Source organism: Cimex lectularius, unplaced genomic scaffold (assembly GCF_000648675.2).
Source record: "Cimex lectularius strain Harlan isolate CLEC.00 unplaced genomic scaffold, Clec_2.1 scaffold16, whole genome shotgun sequence".
Lineage (NCBI taxonomy): Eukaryota > Metazoa > Arthropoda > Insecta > Hemiptera > Cimicidae > Cimex > Cimex lectularius.
In genome coordinates, this window is record NW_019392679.1 from 1616265 (window position 1) to 1640459 (window position 24195).

General features: G+C 33.7%; 1 protein-coding gene across 2 annotated transcripts in view; it reads right to left on the reverse strand.

Moving 5' to 3' along the window:
* Nucleotides 1–4968: 4968 nt before the first annotated feature.
* Nucleotides 4969–24195, reverse strand: part of LOC106661399 (mediator of RNA polymerase II transcription subunit 13) — a 37524-nt gene continuing 18297 nt past the window's right edge. Inside the window, exons 3-29 of one of the 2 annotated variants that reach the window (XM_014384752.2) lie at nucleotides 20420–20504; nucleotides 20107–20345; nucleotides 19864–20028; nucleotides 19449–19568; nucleotides 18894–19377; nucleotides 17933–18022; nucleotides 14668–14899; nucleotides 14373–14593; nucleotides 14205–14304; nucleotides 14025–14135; nucleotides 12356–12496; nucleotides 12029–12280; nucleotides 11779–11948; nucleotides 11113–11482; nucleotides 10815–11019; nucleotides 10494–10753; nucleotides 10157–10388; nucleotides 9827–10050; nucleotides 9589–9753; nucleotides 8314–8479; nucleotides 7989–8254; nucleotides 7210–7404; nucleotides 6728–7121; nucleotides 6336–6613; nucleotides 5886–6143; nucleotides 5561–5826; nucleotides 4969–5217 (exon numbers count right to left, since the gene is read on the reverse strand). In XM_014384752.2, the coding sequence (XP_014240238.1) occupies nucleotides 5085–5217; nucleotides 5561–5826; nucleotides 5886–6143; nucleotides 6336–6613; nucleotides 6728–7121; nucleotides 7210–7404; nucleotides 7989–8254; nucleotides 8314–8479; nucleotides 9589–9753; nucleotides 9827–10050; nucleotides 10157–10388; nucleotides 10494–10753; nucleotides 10815–11019; nucleotides 11113–11482; nucleotides 11779–11948; nucleotides 12029–12280; nucleotides 12356–12496; nucleotides 14025–14135; nucleotides 14205–14304; nucleotides 14373–14593; nucleotides 14668–14899; nucleotides 17933–18022; nucleotides 18894–19377; nucleotides 19449–19568; nucleotides 19864–20028; nucleotides 20107–20345; nucleotides 20420–20504 (5822 nt within the window). In that variant the 3' untranslated portion in view covers nucleotides 4969–5084. Of the gene's footprint in view, nucleotides 5218–5560; nucleotides 5827–5885; nucleotides 6144–6335; nucleotides 6614–6727; nucleotides 7137–7209; nucleotides 7405–7988; nucleotides 8255–8313; nucleotides 8480–9588; nucleotides 9754–9826; nucleotides 10051–10156; nucleotides 10389–10493; nucleotides 10754–10814; nucleotides 11020–11112; nucleotides 11483–11778; nucleotides 11949–12028; nucleotides 12281–12355; nucleotides 12497–14024; nucleotides 14136–14204; nucleotides 14305–14372; nucleotides 14594–14667; nucleotides 14900–17932; nucleotides 18023–18893; nucleotides 19378–19448; nucleotides 19569–19863; nucleotides 20029–20106; nucleotides 20346–20419; nucleotides 20505–24195 lie in introns of both variants that reach the window. The other variant, XM_014384751.2, reaches the window with a different exon arrangement.

Below are 24195 nucleotides of genomic sequence, written 5' to 3' on the forward strand. Positions count from 1 at the left end.
TTCTGCACGATATCTCGTTTTTTTTTTTTTTAATTACACTAAAAAAATTATGAGTATTATTATGCTGGTAATCATTTCCATAGGAACCACAACTGATTTCAGCAAAATGTGGAGGCATTCACAGTAGGTTTTACTTTCAAATGATCAGAAATTTCAGAATTATCTAATGTATCTACTGTTTCTGGCTTAACAAATGTTACATCGACTGCAGAAGAGCCAGTTCATTTTTAATTCTCGGATGATCAATTCTGTCAGAACATTAATTTACTACTTTCGAGGTCTGTTTGACCAATTAATACATGACAATTAATTAAGGTTTTAGTTGAGATGAAAAAAAGCTAATGGTACAAGAGGGATTCGAACCCACGACCTTCGGCTAGATACGCCGCTGCTCTACCACCTGAGCTATCGTGACCTCAATCTACTCGGACACCAACTTCCCATCCCAACCCCACCTTATGAGTTTTACCTCCTTTTGCCATTTTTCAAATGTTGTGTAATCGGTTTGGATTCTCGACGACAATTGAAATGGTGACGGAGAGCTTTAGTGAAGTGTACTTCATTTTAAATCATTAATTCACTACTTTTGTGGTCCACTTGACCAATTAATACATGACAATTGAGGTTTTTAGTTGAGATGAAAAATGGGAAAAGGAGGGAAAACTCATAAGGTGGGGTTGAGATGGGGAGTTGATGTCCGAGTGGATCGAGGTCACGATAGCTCAGGTGGTAGAGCAGCGGCGTATCTAGCCGAGGTCGTGGGTTCGAATCCCTCTCGTGCCATTAGCTTTTTTTCATCTCAACTAAAAACCTTAATTAATTGTCTGTCAGAACATTTTGAATTCAGAAATCTCCATCTCTTTGGAAAATTTTCTGAGCTGCATTGCAACAACCATTCCAAAAACTATGGATTCATCTTTCTCTCCGTTAATATATTACGTTATTTAAATTTGCTTGAACAATAGGTTTTTTTGTTCTGCAGGGGTTGGATTGGAGTATCTGTAATACTATTATTCTCTTTGTTTGTCGGTGGTTGTAACATGTAGTCGTAGTTTGTGGTCATCATACTGACTTTCTAGAGATTGAATCTGAAAAAAGCATATATTTTAGTATCTATTTATTATTTATTTTATTGTACATTGTTAAAATCAATTATTTCTTTCCTTGTATGCTATGGCATGATGATGTTGGAAAGCAACTGCTGATTTCATCTCCCTCCAACTGCAGAAGTTAATATTGAAACTACAAAAGAAGTAACACCAGTTTTCATTGCTATTGTTTATCTTGATTCTGATTGTTCTGTTCATTGTGAGAGCGAACGGTACTAGGACGAAGAAATTTATAGAGATTATTCAATATATCATCAACTTGAAAATCATGTTGCCATAGGTTTAAGTGGGAGTTTTGTTGCTTTGAAAAATTACTTGTTAAGGGAGTGACACTTGGAAATGACAAACAAGTCAATTTTTCACTGAAAAAAAAAGAAAAAGAAAAGTAACCTTATGCACTTTGGTATAATTATTTTGTAATTCTGATTAGTTTTTCTTCTTTTTAATTGGCAAGTTTTAGACTCAGTAAAGGTAAAGTACTCAGGTCCGAATCCATCTGAACTTACAAATGACACTGGCAAACTAGGGGTTGACCTCTGCTGTTGTGAACCCCTTTAAAAAGAAAAAAAACTATATTTATACTTACTTATTTTGTACCTTGTGCTTAGTCCAATGAGGAATCAAGTCGGTATATTGGAATAAATTGCTGGACAATTCATGTAAGAAGTGATCCTTGCACCGATGAGAACGACAGTGCTGGGGTGATTAAGTCAGGCATAGGAAATTGTTATAAATAAGGAAAACTCAGTATTTAGAGAAAGTATGTGTACCATTTTATTTGTCTTTTATTTATTTTTTTGACAGAGAGCACATTACATGAGTATGACTGACCCGAGCACTGACGTTGAAAACCTGTTATAAATCGGGTTATTGATTAACCAATAACTTTTTCATATTTTATTATAATTTATAACATTTTAATGATAATCCCAAATATTTCTACATGTGCTAACATTTTAACACTAATACCTAACAGTTATATAAAATGAACAACACACATTGAACAAGTACATTCAGCAGTCATGTTTTGTACTCTCTCAAAAAATGTAATAAAAATCTCTTGTTTAGTCGACAAATAAAGTGAATTTTATTATACGCTCTTAATTAAATTTTAATATATTTAATTACTGTACAAATTACACTTTCCTACAACCAGAGGAGACTGTACAAAAATAGTTTAGGGGTTGAGGGGATGGGAGAACATTTTCATTTTTTTCTTCTCTTTTTGTTCGGAGGGGGTGAGGGGTTTAATCAGGATATGTGATTACAAGTAATTGACACATAAGTGGTGCCCACATTCATCGGTGACAATACTTGTCATAATTTATCCCCGGCCCCTATATATAATTTACTTGTTTCCGATTACTTTTAAACTTACAGTTTTATGAATTATTTGCTATATATTGTTGGCAGAGTTAAAATACTGTGTGATAAGTTAACTACTGGCCCCAAGAGCTTGCAACATGCATGACAAGTTGTTTTTCCCTTTGTATTTGTATTATATATCAAATCAATGACATATTATTTAGGGCTATATACTACAAAATAAATAACATATAACAATTTATATTTTATAATACAAGATTAATTGGGTCAATGACGAATGACCTACTAAAATTTAATTTAGGTAAATAAATAATTATAACTATGAATACTATATATATATTTATATAAACACAAGCACGTGCGTGCTTGTGTATGTGCGCACCTCCTTTCCAGGTTCCTTTATTTCTATGATATAATCAACTAAAACATTTAACTTCTTTCTTTTTCCGTATAAATTCATTAACTCATTGCAACTAACAATTGAAGCTAATACTTGACTGTAGGTCTTGTTAGCTCTTTGGTATTGCCAATTACTAGAACGATCTACACACTTTTAAAACTATCCCTATTATTAGTTAACTTATTAAACATATTTACAAATTAAGTGTCGTCCATTTTAATTTAATTTATACTTATAGAATATACATAAATAGTATATTTTTACATGTTTATATATTTATACTATTTACAATAAACCTAAGCCCTTTGGTTTATAAGTTCTGTTGAACATTTTTTTTATATTTTTTAGATTAGTGAGATAAAAATTATTTGTTTGGAAATAGGAATAGTACAAACAAAATACCATTTAAAGCATACCAATGCCGTTTTCTTTCAAGGATTTAATTATATACAAGTATTATATCCACAGGGATTTTAAAAACCTGCAAATAACATTCCATAAGTCGAGCTGGGCCCCGCTGATAACCGATCAATTGAACAAACAAAAATAATTTCCTTTCTTGAATATATTTACATCACTGTATATATACGTATGTTTAAAATGTATATACGTGAGTGGTTTTTACTTATCAATTCCATACATAATCAATTATAATATCTTTAATATTAATAACAATAGAATGTCCATGTAAAGTACAACACTGAATGGAATAAAAAATAAAAATTGCTAACGTTACCCATCACCTGTGTGCTCCACAAGAGGTCGAATTGGATTCAAATATATATTTATAATTTATGCAAATTGACTTTTATTAACTAATTTTCTACAGCAATAAGACTGTAAATCATCCAAACCCTAACAGCTCTCATTATCAAAAATCAATTGGTTAAATACTGCACTGTTTTTTTGCTGTATTTTTTTTTGGTCTGATTTTTTTTGTTTTTAATGGCAATTTTATAACAGGCCAAATTGGGCTTAGTCTTTGATCATATTTAAAGAAACTGCAATCTGTGGTCAACTGCAAGAAAGTAAAAAAATAATTCATCGTCTTTACTACAAAGTATTACTATTTTTTTAATTTATTATTATTATTTTTTATAAATAAAAGTTAAGTTATGGCAGTAAGTAATATCATCTAATCACTTTTACTCGATAAACGAGCAAGTAATTGTTTTATTTCACAAATTAGATCATAGAAAAATTGTTCCTGAACGACTGAAGACACGTCATGATAAATTATTTCAATCAGTTTTGAAATTTAATTTAGTAATGCAATAGTACTGTTCGAATTGCAGGAGTCAAAGTAAGATATTTAAAGTCATCCGATACCAAAGGTGCGATTTTATTTATTTGCAAAATGCTACACCGATCTGATAGCGATTCTGCTCAGGAAACTCGCCTGCAATTTAACTTCTTTTTTCCTTTCACTTTTATCAACTGACACAGGCATTTTGGGAAAACTTGGAATGGAAATAGAAGAATACAACTCGCCTTTTACAACAGACATTTCGTTAAACTTATTTCTACAAGAGGACTTAAACCCTGATTAAATTCAATTTAGAATATGAGTTGTGTGACTTATCTTAGGCCCAAAATCAATATACTTAAACGATCAAATATAAATTTTTAACAGATAACTTTTTTTTCATGAGCTGATGCGATACAGGTTCAACTATTTTGTAGTAAGCATATTTATATACATGTATAAAATAAATACGCAAACAAAAATGTACAAAATGGTACAGTTAAGGGTAAGAAATAAATTAAAAAGTTACTGTACAAAATTTACAATCGGTGAACATATAAAAATGTGAAATCAAATAAATAAATAATAAATGACAAAGGCAGAGATTAACAATTTAAAAAAATTAGTTTAGGTCATTAATTTAGGAAAGAAGACCTTTATGCTTTGAAAACAAGAATGAATATTTCAAGTACATAATAGTGGTACTTCCATAAAATCATGTCTACATTTTCATTATCAACAATACATCTTCCGTTTTCTCAAAGGACAATATTTTTTTTTTAAATATCTAAGTACTTATAACAAAAACAAAAAAAAACCTCCCACAAAAGACTAGGTCACTTGTTTAAAATAGAATATGAGTTACATTAGTTTACCAATATTCCATGTTGAACTTTGTACATCTTTAAATATATTTACAATAGTGGGAATTAGGCAGTGGTATAACTATGAAGGAATTCCATTAAAAAGTTTGTCTAAAAGTTTAAAATAAATTATCGACAGGTCAAGCAAGTGCAGAAGTCATGTGATATAGCTGCATTAAGACCTGCATATGTATTGGAAGGCATGACAACCTGTCATGGCTGTTAGAATCCAAAGCCAACCAGGAAAGAGCATTATACCCTTCCAGAACGTACCTACAAAAACAAATTCACCAAGCTGTAATTTACTATTACTTAAAATTTATGCTTACATGATATAAGCACATATCACAAATCTTTTTTTTTTTTTTTTTCAACACGAGCATATAAACTACTCTGATAAAACCTTTATTTGTAGAGGGAATGAAATGTTATTTTTTAACTGAATCATAAAATTGTGAGGAAACTATAGAATCAAGTATGTTAAACGTTTTTTGTTTGGTTGAGTTGCTTAATACACAATTACAAAAATGTGACTTCAGCAAATCCATATTGGATGAAATTTTAATAAATTAAGCTATACCGATTTAAAACTTTCTAGATAAAACTAAAAACTCACCTCAAAACATCAGTTGTGTATTGCGAGTCGAGAGGATGTCCAGCTACAGCAGTTTGTTGTTGAAGTAAATCGTCCGAATTTTGTTGGATCGCTGTTGAATGTAGGTGCAGGGCATTTTTCAAAAATGCCGGGTTCGAGGTTTCCAGATGTGGACAAGCCGCCCAGAACCATCGAGGCATCCTACCAGTTGGGGCTGTCGATACGAGGAAACCTAGCGCCAACGGTTGCTGTAGTACAGTACCTACTTCTTCGTTTCCATCTCCACTCTGGAATATGATAATGTTAATTCTAAAAGTTCAATTGCACAAAGGGGGGGGAAACATACTCTGTTCGGGTGCTGGTATGGACTATGCTGATGGGGTGTGAGACCTCCGGCTGGGCTTCCTGGAGCGGAATCTTGTCTTGCTCTAGGGCTTCCTGTTGGGCTCCTCGGTCCGCCCGCCTCAGGGTCGGGCCATGTGGCAAAGATATCATTGAACTCACTCATCCCTTCTGGCATATCATCATCAAGAACGGAGAAAAGTTCATCATCACCAAGTTCAGGATCATTAATATGTTGTTCTTGGAATGCAGTCTGAGACGACTATAAAAAATGTATACAACAAAATTGTAATTATTATTATTATTACAAGTAGTACAACAATAAAAAGCTTCAAAAATACTCTAATTGATGTTTTGTTTTCCATAATGTTAATGATATTGCACTATTATTATTTTTAAATTGTTTGTAGAACCTAAATAAAAATAACAATTCCTACTGAGCTAACAAAAATACCTGAGTTGTTGCTGATGTTGGGAAGACAAGAATATGGGTTGCTGTAACGTCGTGTGGAGTTGAAAGCTGACACTTGACACTTGCTTGACTGAACCTTTCATCAGGCGTGAACTGATCTGTCATAAGTCTTAACGCCGAATCTGGTTCCAATGAAACAAGGCAGGCGCTGAGAATGCAAGGAACATCGTTCGGGTAGAGTAGTTTACATTGTCCACAAATTTCTTTCAAATGCTTTGATGCTTTCATGAGTGACTTTTTGCTCAAAAGCCAACTCCACCCTGAAAAGTATAAATATATGTTGTAGAGACAAAATACTATTTTTTAACAATAAATTTTGTTAAGTAGTTATTAAGAGTTCAAAACAGAATAACAATGTACAAAAATTATCCAACCTTTGAGCTCTCCATGTCCAATTCTTCCGACTCGTCCTACAACAAGCCTCCAAGGTGTGACAGACTGGCTCATGACGCTCAGCATAAAATCCATTAGCTTTTGCAAGCCCGCTTTACGTGCAGAAGCTTTCCTCCTTCTACTCCTATTCGGAATGTGAATGTTGATGGTGACCGTTTCTAATATGAGGCCTTGTTCATCGGTCGCCGAAGCTAACAGCCAGCGCTGGTCTTCTGACAGACAGTAACTGACGTAGAGGATAGAACAATGGTCCGGGCCAGATACAGCTCCTTCTCCTGCTGCCGCAGTAGATCCAGAGTTAGGTAGAACCTTGTCTTTACTTTTAGCTAAGATGTACGCAGGTGTATACACCTTGTACGGAGCCCTGTTCTTCTCCTGCAATAAAACATTCTTTTACCACTTTGCCAACATGTTCACAGTGTAATGGATAAATTGAAAACAAAAATAAGAAACCAGGACTGACATCTTTATTTTTAAGGAATATTTCATTGCTGGCTGCGGTACCAAAACCAGTCAGAGCTTTAACATTGTTAGTACTGTGAGACATTGTCTTTCTGCACTGTGAAAAAACTGAAAGCGCCAAAGATCTCATATGATCCCCTCTTCTATTAGTATCTCCACTTCTTCCATTCTCTACTATGCTCTCCAAAGAAATGATCTTAAAAAAAGCATAAATATATATTTTTTTTAGTGTAAATATTTGATTTAATAATTCCATTAATTATTTAAACACATCCACTGCAATGAAAGCCATGCTTGTCAACCCATTTGAATAGTGTTTGAGAACATTATTTATAAATAAAAACAATGTAGTATTAGGCTTTAATAGAGAGAGAGGGAGAGAAATTTTTTCCCCTTTAATTTAACAAGTTCTTCAAGTCCGCAGTAGCCGAGTGGTTAGCTCAATTGACTCTCGGCTCGTATATCCCCACGGTCATGGGTTCGATTCCCATCATTGCCCCAGGGTGAAAGACTGGCCCTTTTTTTCATGCTCCCCCCAACTACACATATAAATGAAACTATAGGAACGAACTCTGGGTAATATGCGAGTTGCTAAAGGCCATTTATTAGAAGAAGAAAAATATATAAAGGTGTTTTGTAGGATCGTCATCACCATTTTTTTTTTTAGAAACAAAAAAACACTCTCATTCAACAGATTTCAGATTCAATTTGCAATGAATGTGTTAAATATAAATAGTAAATTAAACTTTTTTAAATTATTGAAATTTTAAAATTACTCACTTGTAACGTGATGTTGGATTTGACAGTTTCTGGAATGTTAGAAAGGACCGTGTTAAAAGCTCTGAGAAGAGCAATGCAGGCAAGTCGTTGCAAATCAGGACTATCTGATGCAAGTGTAAATGGCTCGACGAGGTAGACGACAATCGCTGGAGGCTCTGAACCGTCGTCCTCAAAATTTGGGCAGTGCCCACCATTGGAGACTCCGCCCCCACCTACACCACCACTGCTTGTTCCAAAGTCACTACCAGTATTACTACTAGTATCATCTAAGGGAAAGTAAGAAAAACATTAGATATTATAAATTTGTGTAAAAGATATCTCTTACCTTGATTTTCTTGTGGTTTTGGCGTATTTGGTTGTTCAGACCTGGGAGAAGGTGCAGGTCTGTCGATTGTTGGATTCCTTGGAGAAGTAGAACTCTCAGGAGGATCAAGGAGCGTTCGATCTATAGTTACTTGGGATAAGTGAGGTGCCAGATGATGCCTACAAACCTGCAATATTTTTGTTGTATATTATTATGTGATAATGGCTACATGAGTCTAATGACAAAAGGTTTTTTCCATCACACTTCCAATCCACACACTGGTGGGCACGGGGTATGCAGTTAAGTTTCGGCGTTCCAACTCTCTACAAATGTTAACACAACTGCAAGGCAATACAGTCAGCCGTTCCAACTTCAAGCTAAGTTCACTGAATGCCAAAACAGTCTGAGGATTTGGTTACCAGCAATCGGAGACATGCGCGCGTTTCCCCGTGCTTTGATCTTGTAAAATCATAAAGTTTTAAAAATTGGAATCCGGATTTTGCAATGAAAGTCCTCAACTATATTAAACTACATAGGTTAAACATCAGAGACATCACCCAGCTAATTTCTTTCCTATTTTTCTTCAGAACAATTTCTTTTATAAATATATTTTTTCAGTCTAGTATATATTCATTTTGCAAGGAAATAGGCTCAAATAAGATGCCCATTATTTATTTCAGGAAAATTCTATTGTGTCCGTTTGTTAATAAAATAATGTAATAAAGTAAAACAATAATAAAAATTTCAAATATACTAATATGTGCAATATTCTTTAAAAATGACTTGAAATATGAAAGGATAGACTAGTGGAACCAAGATTTGTTATCACTGCAGATACCAAGAATAAGGCAGCCTTTTTGACTCAAAGGTGCTGACATTTTTGGATTTAACCAGAACATAGACAGGATTTCTCTTTTTTCAACCACCAGGTCCCTTGTAATAGTTTCCCCCTGTTACTCACAGCTTAAAATACCTTATTATTTCTGACGGTGGTAGCAGCAATCAGTCAGAATTTAAAAAAATCAATTAAAATAATCGGTTTTTCAAGTTCTAATCAAAAAGCATAGAAGCAGCAACTTTATGAAGTACAGATCATACAGAAGGTACCATTTGATTGTAGGAGTTCAAGAGTGGAAAATTAGCGTTCTTATAGAGTTATCAATTTGATCAATTATTGCCTGGGCATGCAGTCAATAGATCACAGATTAATTGGCAACTGTTTATAATTGTGTGTTGGAACAAACCTAATAATAGTATGAAATTAATATGACTAAAAAACTTTTTTCAAAAATTTACCTGTGCATACAGTTTAAGCATATTTGACACATTGTTATCGCCAAGTAGAGAAAACCAGTCATCGAGAGGTTCCTTAGCTAACTTTAATGCGGCACTTTTTCCAACCCTCAAAATTCCATCACGCAGAACTTTTGTGATTGGACAATGGCGACCCAGTCTACATACCTACATCATAATTTATATTATTATATTGTTCAATTTAAACAAATTTTCCAGCAAATATTGCAAGATCTTTTACTTCGTATGTAGCTGATAGTTCTTTGAAGAATGACCGCACTCTCGAGAGGACAAAATCATTGTCGGGAGCCACTACGACATAGGCAATGTCTCTACTGTAAGAATAGGGTTCTAGAAGGAGTTCGTCCCATAAAGGCACTGCGTAAGGTGCAAGTGAAACCCAGTCTTTTTCTCTTCCAACTATCAACGAAGGTATAGGCTGTGGTTCACATTTGTCATCAGTACCTGAAACCCAAGAGACGAGATATTATGTGGTTCTTAATCACTTTCAATAATACATCAGATGTTGGATGTCCAGTCAGTCTAATACACAATAAGAATTTAAAATTACCTCGGCCAGCCAATCTGTGAAATTGCCTCCATGTGAGTGGGCCTGAAACAGTGGGCGCTTCCCACAGTCGAGTACTGCACTTCTTTTGCATGGCATCTTGCAATAATGGCTGAAGCTGTTTCATAACACGAACTATGTCCTGGTTACAAGCCGGGCCCTTTGCCCTAATAAATCCCCACCTGTGCACTGAACTTGAACCCAATCCAGCTCTTGCACATCCCAGTTCTTCCATCTATAGATTAAAATTTTGTTACAATGTTATGTGCCTTTAGCTCTTTTTAATCTCATGATTTTCTAGCAACCCTACTAAAGTTGTTAGGTCAATCAAATGAAATACCTTGCACATTGAAGGATTGTTGGTTCCATGGGCTATCCTTCCCTGCTCCAGCGCAACTGCAGATAGATGATTGCTATCCCTTAAGGCAAGCATATTTACATTAGGCACAGGCGTCATATGCCTGTATTGGTTGGCTGCTCTATACAGAGCATTGCTCATGCTGTTTATAACGAGACACTGGGCCTGCATTAGTTCCATTTCAATTTTTCCAAGACCACCGATGCCACTGTTCTCCCTTTCACATGGTTCTTCCAACATGCCTAGAAAAACAAATCGTAATGTAAAAGTAGTTCTCAAAAGTAGATAACAAGGACACTTTACCAGTAATTTCAAATTCATCTTCGATAAAGAGTCCAGCTCGGTGGGAGAGCCTTCTGTTGACAACAGCGCTGAAACCACAGTTGCATCTAATGGGCTCTTCTTCAATGGACAAATGTGGCGATGGTGTACCCCAAGGAGGTGAACTGCTGCCTCCTTGCATTGGAAGATACATACTGGCATCTCCACCTCTAATATTTCCAACAACCTAGCAATGAAAAATTTAACGTTTATTCAATGCCATACAAAGAAAATGAAACAAGTAAAAAATGTTTGGCAAAGTCGTTAATAAGATAATAACCTTTGGTCCAGCATTGCACACACAAAGTGTGCAACTGTCAAAGTTGTGGTCCCGGAAGATATTGAAGGCAGTGTCTGTGAGAAGGACAATGACGACAAGAGAATTGGCCTCTGGTGGAACTGGTTGCGGGGTTTCGAGCTTAGGGGGAGCGGGGTAAGGGAGATTTGGCGTCGGTGAGGAATATGGTGGCGGAGCGGGAGCAGCAGGAGGTATTACACTAGAACCGTTTCCTCTATTTTGAGTCACGTTTGTCCCAGTTGCAGATCCAGTATTACTTCCTCCCCAGACGCCAGGACTGGGAGTATTGCTGTTGTTTGAAGGAGTGGACACCTGATTGTTATTATTTCCAGATCTGTTGCTCACGTTTGTGCTACAATAAAATTGAATACATATTGATTTTAAATTAAATCAATTAATTATTATAAACTAGGTTGTAACGTAGTGCAATTCAAACTAGAAATTCACATTTTAAATTAAATTTAACAGGTTTTCTATTTTCCATATTCGTTTGTGTTTTCTGCAGAATCTAAACGTTTTCAAATAAAAATACAAAGTATTCACCTCATTTGTCCCATCTATAGTCTAAGATTAATTTTTATATTTTATACTGCCTCTTACTCTAAATTTTTCTCTGGTTCTTTTACAAAAGATATAAAATGTACATACCTGTTTGCCTGTTTTTCTTGGAGTGGTAGTGACCATGATGGTTTATAAATGCAATTACTTGGGATGGTCACTGGTGGAAGGCTGTGGCTTGGCAGTACCGTAAGAGGGGCATATTTGCTTGATCCCACAAACTTACTTACTGGTGAAGGTTTAAAAACAAAGGACCAATCCTAAAAATAACAAGACAGACATCGTTTAAAAAATAAAAATGCTTTGTCAGGCTTAGAATGTTCAATGTAAATTGACAGACCTGTATAGGTTCATGATTAGGGCTTCCGAGAAGAGCCGGAGGTTGAGAATGTGTTATATCTGGAACCACATCACCAACAAGACCGGCGATTGGGGAAGCAACTGGATTGTGCTCTAAAGAAGGGGGTGTTGGAAACATTTTCACCAGTTCCTCTGGTCTGAGAATTCCTGATGTCGGACATGTTTGTCTCACTATAGTTGTCATACCACAATCTTCTGGTGGTTTATTTGAGCTTGGAGGAGTAACCTGCATCTGCAAATTATACAAATTCAAATCCAATGTCAACACATAAATATATCCAATTCAAATAAGATAAATGTTACTTACAGATTCATCTCCAGAATTATCATCAGACTGGTCAAAAAGCCTATCGAGGTCATTACAAGAAACTTGAAGGCCTTCACTTGTAAACAAATTTGTGCCTATTTTCCCTTGGGAGGTGCCATTCATCAAGGTTTTTTCTTCTTCCTAATAAGGCAATAAAAATAAATCATAAATTGTTTTTATTAACATTTCACACTACGTTATTCTTAACTACAAAATTAACTTCTTCATTTGAATCTTTTCATATTTTCTAAAACTCGCAGACCAACCAACAAGCTTCACAATTTTCTATGAGTATAAAAACAAGGTTATATATTTTCTTTTTTATACAAATATATTTCAACATTTGATTGGGTTCTAGCTTAATCAGAGACCACCAGGTCTGATCAGTGATAAGCAATTGACGATGAACAAAGTACATGTTAATTCCTCCCTCCCAGAATCCATAACAACGATTTGCAAGAATTAAGTTACTATTAATGTTCTTGAGCATAAAAACAATTTATTAAACAAATAATATAAAACACATGAATTTTTTTTTCTCCTACAAATAAACACTCAAAAATTAGTAATGCCTATTGTTTAGATGCCAACATTTGTATCCAACTTTTGTAATTCTTGTAATTTTCAAAGTGCCATCCTTTAAAAATATGTCTCATTGACCAATATTTTGGCTGATCAAAACAGAATAGTTGTATCTTAACATTTAAAGCTTAAAATTCAAAACACAAATTCACAATAGTACAAAAAATGAACATTTTTCTGAACTGATCAGCAACAGAGATATCCAGTTGACAATTTTTTTAGAAACCTTAACTTTTTCATCACTTATAGTGGAATGATTCAATCAACAAAATCAGCAAACTATTAGATTCGGAGATAGATATAGTTTTTATTACAGGGTATCACAGCAGCGCCCTATCAACCCTTGGTGTGGTGTTTTTAAAAATAACAAAATTTGTAAATATGTAGGGATCACATTCAAATATTTTAGATTGCAAATCTGGCTTACACGCCAAGTTTTCTAAAATGGTGGTAGCACAAAAAACATTCATGCCACTTTCACACTATGTCATTTTTTACTGTACAGTCATCTTAGAAGGCTGAAGCACAAAGTTTTCTTTAAAATATTCTCATAGTAATAAGTAAAATTTGTCAATGGACACTCTGGATCAAGGAATCTTGAAGAAAAAACAAAACAAATTCAGTTGTTTCTGCCAAGCTTTTGACCTATTTAATGTCATCATAAGGGCAAAACAATCTTAAATATGTATACAGAATTACATATTCAATTTTTTTTTCAGGAGATCTCAAATTCCCTTAAGACCTACACTGCCCTAACATTGGCAAGGACTGTTAAGTATTGATCATTTTTCCCTGATGATGACCTTAAAAAAAATCGAAAGCTTGGCAGTAACAACTGAGTTTTTCTTTATGAACATACCTTGATCCAGAGTGTTTGTGATTGAAAAAGTGGTTGATACTTATATCATTGAAAAGTAAAATTTGTGGCAGTGCAATGGTTCATACTTGAATAAACAAAGTGTCACACATGGATATACAACTATGAAAATTTTTATGCACAAGACTTTTGTGACAGTCTAATATATAACAGATTCGACATCCATAAATACCCTTGAAATATTGAAAAAACTCTGTTTTCATAATTTACCTTGATATTTGGTGCTCTCTTGAAAGTATCAACTCGAACGCCCATACCTTCTTCATCAAATTCATATGGATCACCAGGCCGTGGACCATATCCAACAGCATCCGTCTCCATCTGTAGCACATATAATATGATGTACAGAAATGTCAAATAAAACTTAGCTTCTTACAAAATTGTACATACTGGAGTAGGAGCTGGTTCTTGTTTGAAAACCTGTTGAAGTGTTTGTACCGTGTGACTATTGGGCACTGCTGGTTTAAACCTTTTAACAGGGTGATTCAACCTATAAAGGAAAGATGATTAGAGATTAGATTGTTAGAAAATGGTTACTGCACAAAAAGTTTTTCTTACCAGGCCTCTAAAGTTGAGTAATCATAGAGTAAGTGTGAAGGAGAATGCTCCTGGAGGAGAGATTCTTCATACTCTGAAGAATTAAGTACAGGTCTTTTCAAAATTTGAGCAGGTGGCATGGGAGGAGGTGTGGGGGCTGTGCAAGAAGGCCCTGAAGGAGTTCTGCCTGCTGGAGTTTTGATCTGCTCACATTTTGCAACCTCACCATACGGTGACAATACCTTCAAATTTGTAAAATAAATTAAGAAAATACTTACAAATTGTGAACTATATTTTTAGAGTCACGGCGACTGACCTGATTAGAAATGGATGAAACTGATTTTGGTGCGCTGAAATCTGTCGGTGTTGTGACTACCTTATCATCAAGGGGACTTTGGTGTGATGCTGGGGGCTGAGGGGACAATGTGGGCATTGTTGGATCGGGAGGAGGAACGCTCGTCATTGAAGGAGATGCTGCAGCTGAAGTAGGAGATCCAACTGATGCGATTGGAATTGAGTCGGTTTGACCTGAGCTGGGGCAGTTCAGCCTGATTTCATAAAAACAGAGGGGGAGGAAGCAAATAGACAATAATATTAGTAATGCTTTAAAATTAATAAACCATCGGAATTTAATAAATGGAGTATTAATATATATCAGAAAAACATGACCTTATAATATTAATTTTATGATAAAACTAAAGAAATGACTATTTAAATAAAATTCTACAAGGATGTGGCAAAAACTCACCAAAGCTAAATATACCAACAGTTCTTATGTGCTTACATTAATTTGACTATTTATAATAGTTCCAAATGACAATAAAATTAAAATAAATGTTATATAGCCTAAACAAGCATGAAGTGGACAATGGTAAACCAAAATCTCCAAACTATCAAATTTAAGATACACACGCTTTTATTATTTTCTAAAAATTATTGAATTCTATCCAAGAACTTTATTCTAGTATTTTAATTCAAATAATTGTAAACCCAAAAAATATTAATTATAATTTCAAATTCCAAGAGTTACTTCCTAAAATATTAATCGAAACAGTAACTGTCATTTGGTCGTTTCCAATCATCCTGGTCTGATTACCCTTGCTGTTTTGGTTTCCACATTTTATCAAATTCTGTGATTTCTTTTATATATTTGTGAAGAGTTAATTATCATTGTTCTATTACAAACTTTGGAGAATCATATCGTTTAGGGACAATGACGAATGTGTACGATAGACTATAGCAGCAAGAGTAGACGGACCAGGATTATTGGAAATGACCAAATTGCATGTTAATCACTGTGTAGAGGTAAATAAAAAATCTCACAACTTATTGTAATAATGTTAAAAAAGCAGACACCATCAGCTTAAGAAGTCCCAAAGCTTTCTACGAATGTACAGAAAACGATTTTCCAATTGAGGACCATTTTCTCCTTGAAGGGCATATTAAAATATTTTCAGGCATGCAGTACTAGCGGTGAGATGACGCACTTGCATTATGCCAATGTTAATAGTTGGCAATTTTTAGCTTTATTTTCAAAAAGTAAGAGATTTATGTACTTCTTAAGATTTGATAAGTTCATGAGATTGATCAAAATTAAATTTACGTCCAAACATTAAGCTGCAAAGATAAATTTATATTTTCCATGAGAACTCAAAACATGAACACTAGACATGCAAATAAACATAAATACTGGGGGAAAAATAACTGAAATCATTGCAAGAAATGGTAATACAATGAAACTTCCCATAACGGACGTGTCTCTTGAACTAACAAATTCTTATTTCTGATCTGGTGTCTTCCCATTAAAATCTATAAAGCACACAATTGTGCCATTCTTGCGTGTCGTGTTGTGAGTCATTCAGTCAGTCAATCTTACTGGCACTCTTAACACGACACGCAAGAATTGCACAATTACATAGAAGTCAAACACTTTGAGTGAGTAGAAATACTTTGATTGAATATAAAAAATATATTTTGCATTGTTTAAATTCATTTTTCCACATCCTAAATGTATTTGTTAAATGTAAACAATGTTTGTAAATCCCAGGCCCTGAAGATGATAAAGATCGAAACGTTGGCACGATAAAGAAAATTTTTTTCTGAAACCTACATCACACCAGACCGCATCTCACGATTTCTGAATAATTATCGATTAACGGTCACTAATCACCACACATTTTCCCAAGATTTCAAGATTTCGGGGTATTAGTGGCCACAAGGGTTTAGGGTTGAAATGGTGCTCATCACTGTAAGGTCCAAGGTTCGAATCCAGCGGCCCTGCATTTGAATCCGACATACAAACTTTTTTTTCAAAAACACCGGCACTCTGAGGGTCATAAACCTCACAGTTGAAATATCCTTGTTAAAAAAATGAATAAATAAATAAATAAAAAATGAAATAATAACAATAAAATAATAATGTGTCTGTAATCCCCATTGTGGCCCATCTTGTAATACTAAACATCTTTTTTTGCTTTACACCAAAATCGTACAATTCTGTATAACAGACAATATTTCATTCATCAAGCATCTGGATGAGTATATTTCACTGAAGTAATCTAAAATAAACAAGATTCAGGAATTTAATATATTCTGGGATAAAACAAAAGTTGAAGTACAAAAGGGATTAAAAGACAAAATAAGTTTGCAGTACTTAGTGGCAGTTAATTAATGATTATTTAGAGATTGTGAGATGCAATCATTCTGTAGATGTATCATTGTTGTGTGTCGTACCAACACAACACACAACAGTGACAGATCTACACAGAAAACACACTTTGAGCCCTGAAGATGATCTCAATAAAATCAAAACATTGGCACGATAAAGAAAATATTTTTCCAAACCTACATCTCACCAGACCACATCTCATAATCTCTAAATAATAATTAATAATAATATTTTTTTCTATCATTAGGATAGTATTCAAATGCTCATGTATAAATGGAATTTAATTAAAATATTTAAAAAAAAATAAAAACATATTAAGTATATAAAATCTGGACATAATTTTTGTCATATTATCTTTATGCTCAATATTGAAATAATGATTCTATGTGACAAATCTTTGACAAAATTTCACGGTAAGCATATCACCAGAAATTTAATTATTAACTTATTTCAGAACATAATGGTCATGTTTTTCGATTTTACAAAATTATCGGGATATTATTTATTATGGTATAAAGTATAGAACTTATTACCAAACTAGAGCTATTATATGTATATCATGCATATTTGTGCAACACCATTAAAACTATTGCCAATAACCACAATTCCTTTTCTTAATAGCAAAAACTCCTATTGTCTAATAATAGCTAATAATAACGTTATAGAAGTTGAAGAAATTTCTAAAGAAAGATAAGCACATGCATAAATAAAAATAAAAAAATAAATAAAAAACATGCAATCGAATTATGAGATGAGTACATATTTATTATTTCACTGCTTGGGAGTATTTATGTTCAGGTGTTCTTTTCACCGGATGATAGGTTAAAAGCAGTGTTTCATGCTTTGTGCGTGTAATGTTATTTTCTGACATCTGATTTTTATTTTAATTTTTTTTAAACATATGATATATTACCTTTGGCCAAGGCGCTGTGTGGAAGGTTGTGTGGTGGTCCGCCTGTGGAAAGCGGCCACCCCTCCTCCAACCACACGAACTTTGCTCCTCCTGACACACATACTCCCTTGTACCACCCATTGTTATATACATTTGTTTATTAACTAAATACACTGTTGCTCGTGATTTTGAGAACAAACTATATATATAATACTTTGTTTTAAATTTGTTTTCCACTAAACAAGAAACCATCAATAAAATCTCTAGACAATTTTTTGTTATTTATTCAATAGGACACTTTGATTTAAAGCATTAATTAATATATGTTTTATAAATTAACGGAACTTGATTTTATTTCAAACTTAAAAGAAGTAAGAAAAAATTATACACCTATTAATTACAACAATCTTTAATAAAAAAAAATAACATATTAAAGAAAATAATGTAAATTAATAAGTATTAATTTAAAAAATGTGAAGAAGTAGGAAATGAGAATGGATCGGTTTCTGGTCTAGTTATCACAAGCAATAGTGGACAAAATTCTGTAAAACGTTGAGTAATAATATGTAAATCAAGTAATTAAATTACTTAATATACATACGATTATTCAAGCATAAAATTGTACTCTTTGTTCATAAGATTGAACCAAAATAAGCCCAATCATAATTTGAAACTACTTTAAAGAAGTTCACATAAAATAATAACAAGCTAAACTACAACTCTACAGCTAACACAGATTTAAATCTAAAAGATATATAATATGCTTCAGGTCCATAATTGAAAATAAACTAAATTTTGACATTCAACAGCCAATTATATAGCGACTTCTATGTTTAAATTTCTTTTAAGAAAAGGTAAATAATCCATGCAAACAATAAATATTAAAAACAAAAGAAAAAAGAAAATTAAGCAATAATTATGGGTTGTCAATTTAAAATTTACTACACTTATAAATCAGAAAAAAACATTAAGAACAACTCACTTGCAAGAACAGGTGCAGCTTTGCTTTCGAGTAGGATCAACAAAATGCCACTGACCAGGGGTGGCAAGGGGTACAATAGTATTATTATTGCTTCCGTTGGTATTACTTCCGGTAGAATTGGACGATGTGGCTCCACTGGTATTGGAAGTAGTGCCTGTAGTCACACCCATTGCACCAGGAGTATTATTGGCATTTGCAGTATTGTTTGTATTGTTGATTCCATTGTTATTAGTATTAATGTTAGTGCTAGTGAGAGTATTTGGTGTGTTGCTGTTGGTGTTGTTGATGACACTTGGATTGCTGTCACTGCTGCTGTTATTACTGATGTTGCTGTTATTATTTGCATTGTTCACAGTGATGCCATTGTTGTGGTTGACTTTATTACCAGAGTTACCAATGATGGTGCTATTTAGATTTGTTGAAGAAGGAACGATACAAGACTCTTGCCATATTCTCTCAGCTAAGTGTCCTGCTCTATGTACACCTACATTGCAAAAGCAGAATCATAAGTTTAAACATAACAACGATATTAAGTATCAAGTAAAGAATAAATACCTCTCAAAGGTGGTAACGGCCAAGAAGTATTTGTAAGCTGGTTGTTAAATAAATTTGAAGTACTCTCATCCAAGTCAGTTATCAAGACATAAGCTGATGGGTACCTCATCTTCATACCTCCTAAATCCACAAAAATTGATGATAACATTTTTTTTTCTTCTTCTTACAGCACATAAATATATAGGGGGGCAATTACTTTGAAGAAAAATATATTACACAGTTTATTTTTAGAGCCTTTTTTGTGACCAATGGAACATGGAATATGAATCACTTACTCTCTTTTTAATGTCAATTAATTAAATGTTAAAGTTTTTACAGTCAGTAAATATATTTATAAATGCTTATGAAGCTTCCTTTTTTTTAATGCATTAAAATGTTCTAAAAGTTGGCAATTATTATTATTATTATTACTAACCCACTATAACTTCCACAGCAGGGGGTAAATCACTGTTTTCAGCAATGCTCTTGTCGATGGGGTAGAATTGTTTCCATCCTTCCAAAAGCCTTTGTGTTTGGCGATCGACAGACCTGAAGCTCTGACCTGTTAGTGTACCGGCCAAACCGAAAGGTGCCAGGATGACTAAGAAAAACACTTCACATTAAAAAAAATGATTCATCGGAAGAGTTTGCCAAGAATAAATTAAGGTTTTTCATTTACCATGAACTGGGGGAGAGGAATGAAGTCCACTCTGGGCCTGGTGCAGATGGCTGCTTAACAATGTCCTTACGGCGGGATGCTGTCTGACATCGACACTTGCACACACTGAACTTTCTCCATGTACGAAAAAGTCAAATGAAAATGAAAGATGACCACTCTTTTCTATCAACTTCTCTGAGCTATCATACGGCTGGACGTACCATTTACCAAGCCTTATGAAGTCTCTTGATAATAAACACCTAGCAAAGAAAATATTTTAACATCAGATTTTAAACTCACATTTAATTTGCATTATTTAGTTTCAAAAATGTACCTTTCAATTAAGTTGTGCAATGCTTTGAACAGTAGTGACCTGCATTCATAAGATAAACCGCTTTCCCATGACCCTTGCTCACTGTCTGAAACAGAAAAATAATTATACTTTAGCAACAATTTACACAAATATCGTTGGCTGATAAAAAGGATTTCCTCTTTGAATGTATAACCTGAGAAAAACAGTTTCATAAAAATTTCACAAAGTAGTTTGCTAGTGTTAGTGAAAAGTACACAATAGTTTTTCAGAAAAGGAAATGATTTACAACTTTGCTGAATTAGTCCAAAACATAGTTTAGTAGATACTAGGAGTAATATGTTCAGTTGAAATCTGTTGTATTTTGAGTTAAATTTAATCTTCTTATAAGCCATAGGAATTTAACTACAAAAGCATCAACTACATAACCACTTGGACTTCTGCAAGATCATCAAAGCTAAATTAAGAGATTCAACAGTAATATCATACTGCACACTGTCAGCATTGTTCACTGCAAACCAGAGATAAAATTCCATAAGGGCCTTCATTATTTTGAAGAAAAAAAATCCTTGAGAACATGGATCATAATCTGATATGGAACCTTATTCCTCAGGTAAATATTGAGGGAACATGGTAATGTCACATTTTTGTAGTAAATAAATTTCCAGATCACATCATATTTATTTAGGTCAGCGTTTTCTGGCTATGTATCTATGGCCGTATGCGCATGTATCTACCTGTTCTAAATATCACACTTAAGGAAGCAAGCATGATCCATTGCAGAATGCCTTGGAATCTTGACTGATAATAGCTGTAAATTCTTTTCACTAAGAATCATGGATTCAAGGCATTTTTAGATATATAATAAAATTAAATAAGAAAGACTTAAGGGCACCATGCCCCCTCAGTTTATATATCAGTTTTCTTTATGTGATGTGACAGAATGTTTAACTCAATTAACTGCATTAATTTTTCTTCAGAAAACCAAAACTATTTTGTCTGAGCTGCAAGAATTCAGTTCATTCAGTCCTATCAGCTAAATGGTACATTTTTGCAATGGTCGCATAGAAAAGGAAAAGTGTCAGTAGCATCAGGAGGTTTGAATATTTAAGCAAATTCCGAAAGGTTAACTATCTTTTTGTCACCAAGCAACTGAAGGAAAAATTAAGACACTGGAAGCACAAATGAGCTATGGTACAACACTGTTCCTTTTGTTGGATTTGGATAACATTAATAATATGATCTTTAGCATTAAATCATATATAATTAAATTGAATCATCGCAATTTTATGAAATGCATGGCAATAAAACAACAACCAATTACTTTTACGTTTTCCACTGCTGAGAAAATCGAACCTCTATAAATAGTATTTAAACTATCTCAAACATAGATAAGACTATTAATTTGATATAAAGTTATTTCAATAGATAAGTCCTTTTTTCCTGAAAAGACAGTTTATCTTTTTCCTTCTTAGCCCACTTACAACAGAATAGATGTCTACAATTAAAATACCATCGGTAAAATACAATTGAATCAATTATTGTGATTTGACTGAGGCAATTTGTGGTTCTTCTATGGTCAAACTGTACTATCATCCCACCACCTTTCTGACCTATAAATTCTGTACATTGTAATCGTTGAAATGTGTTCTCCCCTTCACTATTTTTTCAGTTCCTCCATTTCCTAGAAGTATGATTAATAATTAATCAAATTTATCGCATGCTGAACAGGAACGTTTTTTTAAAAGCATTTACTAGTGAAGTGAAAAAATGAACGAAGCACAAATAATTATGAGCATTTTAAGTATCGAGTAACATTAACGTTAGAAAGACTGAAGAACCAAATGCACAAAAAGTAAGAAAGAAAAAAGCAGGAGTGTTGATGAATTTTCTGGAACAAAATCATTTATAGACAAAAAATCAGATAAATTTGCACTAATAGAAAAAAGACTGATGAAACAGTTTTATATCCTTTTAGGCTACCCAAGAAGAAGAATGGAAAAGATTTGAAATTATCTGTTTAAGTAGTGAGGATCTGTTGTATTATCTGTTTAAGTTAAGGATGAGGTAGTAAAAAACACCTTTTTCATGCTGTTTCAACCTTTATTCGGATCATCTTCAGGGCATAAAGTGTGGTGTTATATTGATTTTGTGTGAGTGTTGTCTTGAATTTGAAAATATGACGAACAACATGAAAAGAAACTGTCATTGAAAAATCAGATAAATAGCAATAATTGGAAAACATATTCTGATGGCTGTTTTACGTTTTTTAAGGCACACAAGAAGAAAAATGGGATCGGAAAAAATGAGATGAAGTACCAGTAGGAGCATAGAAATTTTATTGGAAAACAATTGAAAATATGATGAATAATGTAAAAAGAAGAAGCACAGAAAGTCAGATAAATTAGCAGTGATAGAAATAAGATTTTTGTGGAAAGGTTTGGCATTCTTTGGTACTACACAAGAAGAACAAATTCAGAAAAAAAAATCATATGAAGCAGCAGTAGAAACGTAGGAATTTTTTTGTTAAATATTTGAAATTGTGACAAAATGTAAAATAGAAGACTAACCTAGAAAAATAATATCATTTAACAGTAATTAAAAAATTTAAAATTAAAATATATTGATGAAAAGGTTTGAAAAGAATCGGAATAAAATCTGAAGCAACAGAAGGAACAGGAATTTTATGGGAAAATATTCGAAATTATGAAATAACTTAAAAAGAAGCCTAGCATCAGAAAAAATCCGATTAATTAACAATATAACAGAATTGTTTAATAAAGGACAAAATCAAAAATATTTTGAATATTAATAATAGAAAAAAAGAAGATTTTGATAGAATGGTTTTACATTCGTTTGAACTATAGAGAAGAATGGAATGAGAAAAAATTGTATGAAGCTGCAAGAAGTGCATTGGAATGTCATAGGAAAAGTTTTGAAGTTTTACATTACACATACACTGTGTGTTGTCCTATAGATTCATACTTCCCTCCAATCCTACACACCGAGGGCCTGACAATAGTATCCTCACAACAACAAAAAATTAAAACTAAGAGCAAACAAATTTTTACCCTTGTAATTAATGACAATAAAGGTGGAGTACAATATAAATAAAAATCGTTGGTGATTGAAGTATTTATAAGATGAAATTTAAACATTCAGAACACGGTAATAGAAAGAGAATTTCATCGAAAATTAAACGTTAGCCTTAAAATAAATGTCGACGAAATCTGTAATATTGACTATCAATGATCACCGGGATAAAACGATGTTCGGGAAATAAATCGTGGAATGTTGGCACCTCTGATGCAGCCTGTTCGATGCGACAATGTAAACGGGCCATGGGCAAGGGGGCCGGGAGGGATTGATCACGTGTCGTGAGCAAGTTACGATCACTGATCAGTCCTGAGGGCGGGCTGTAACAGTCGTCTTTGCAAACACGAACCAAAAGAAACGAGCCGACGAAGAATTTGAGAGATAGGTCACGTTCGTGAAACCGGACACGCATTTAGAAAGAAAAAAAAAACAATAAAAATAAATTGCAAGCCCTTTTGAGACATGCTTGGGTGATGAACCTGTAGCTTGTTCGTTTCGATATCATCAGTAGGTTGGAGTAGCACAGATTAAAAGAGCGACGATGCGCAGACCAAATTGACTGCAAATAAAATTATGGCTAAAAAAAGACAATGGAATTTTCTAGTCACGCTCAAGAAAACTTTGCCAAATGTGGTGTCATGCATGGCATACATTGAAAGCAAAATGCACCAATCGACGATGTGAAGGCTCGCCAAATGATACGC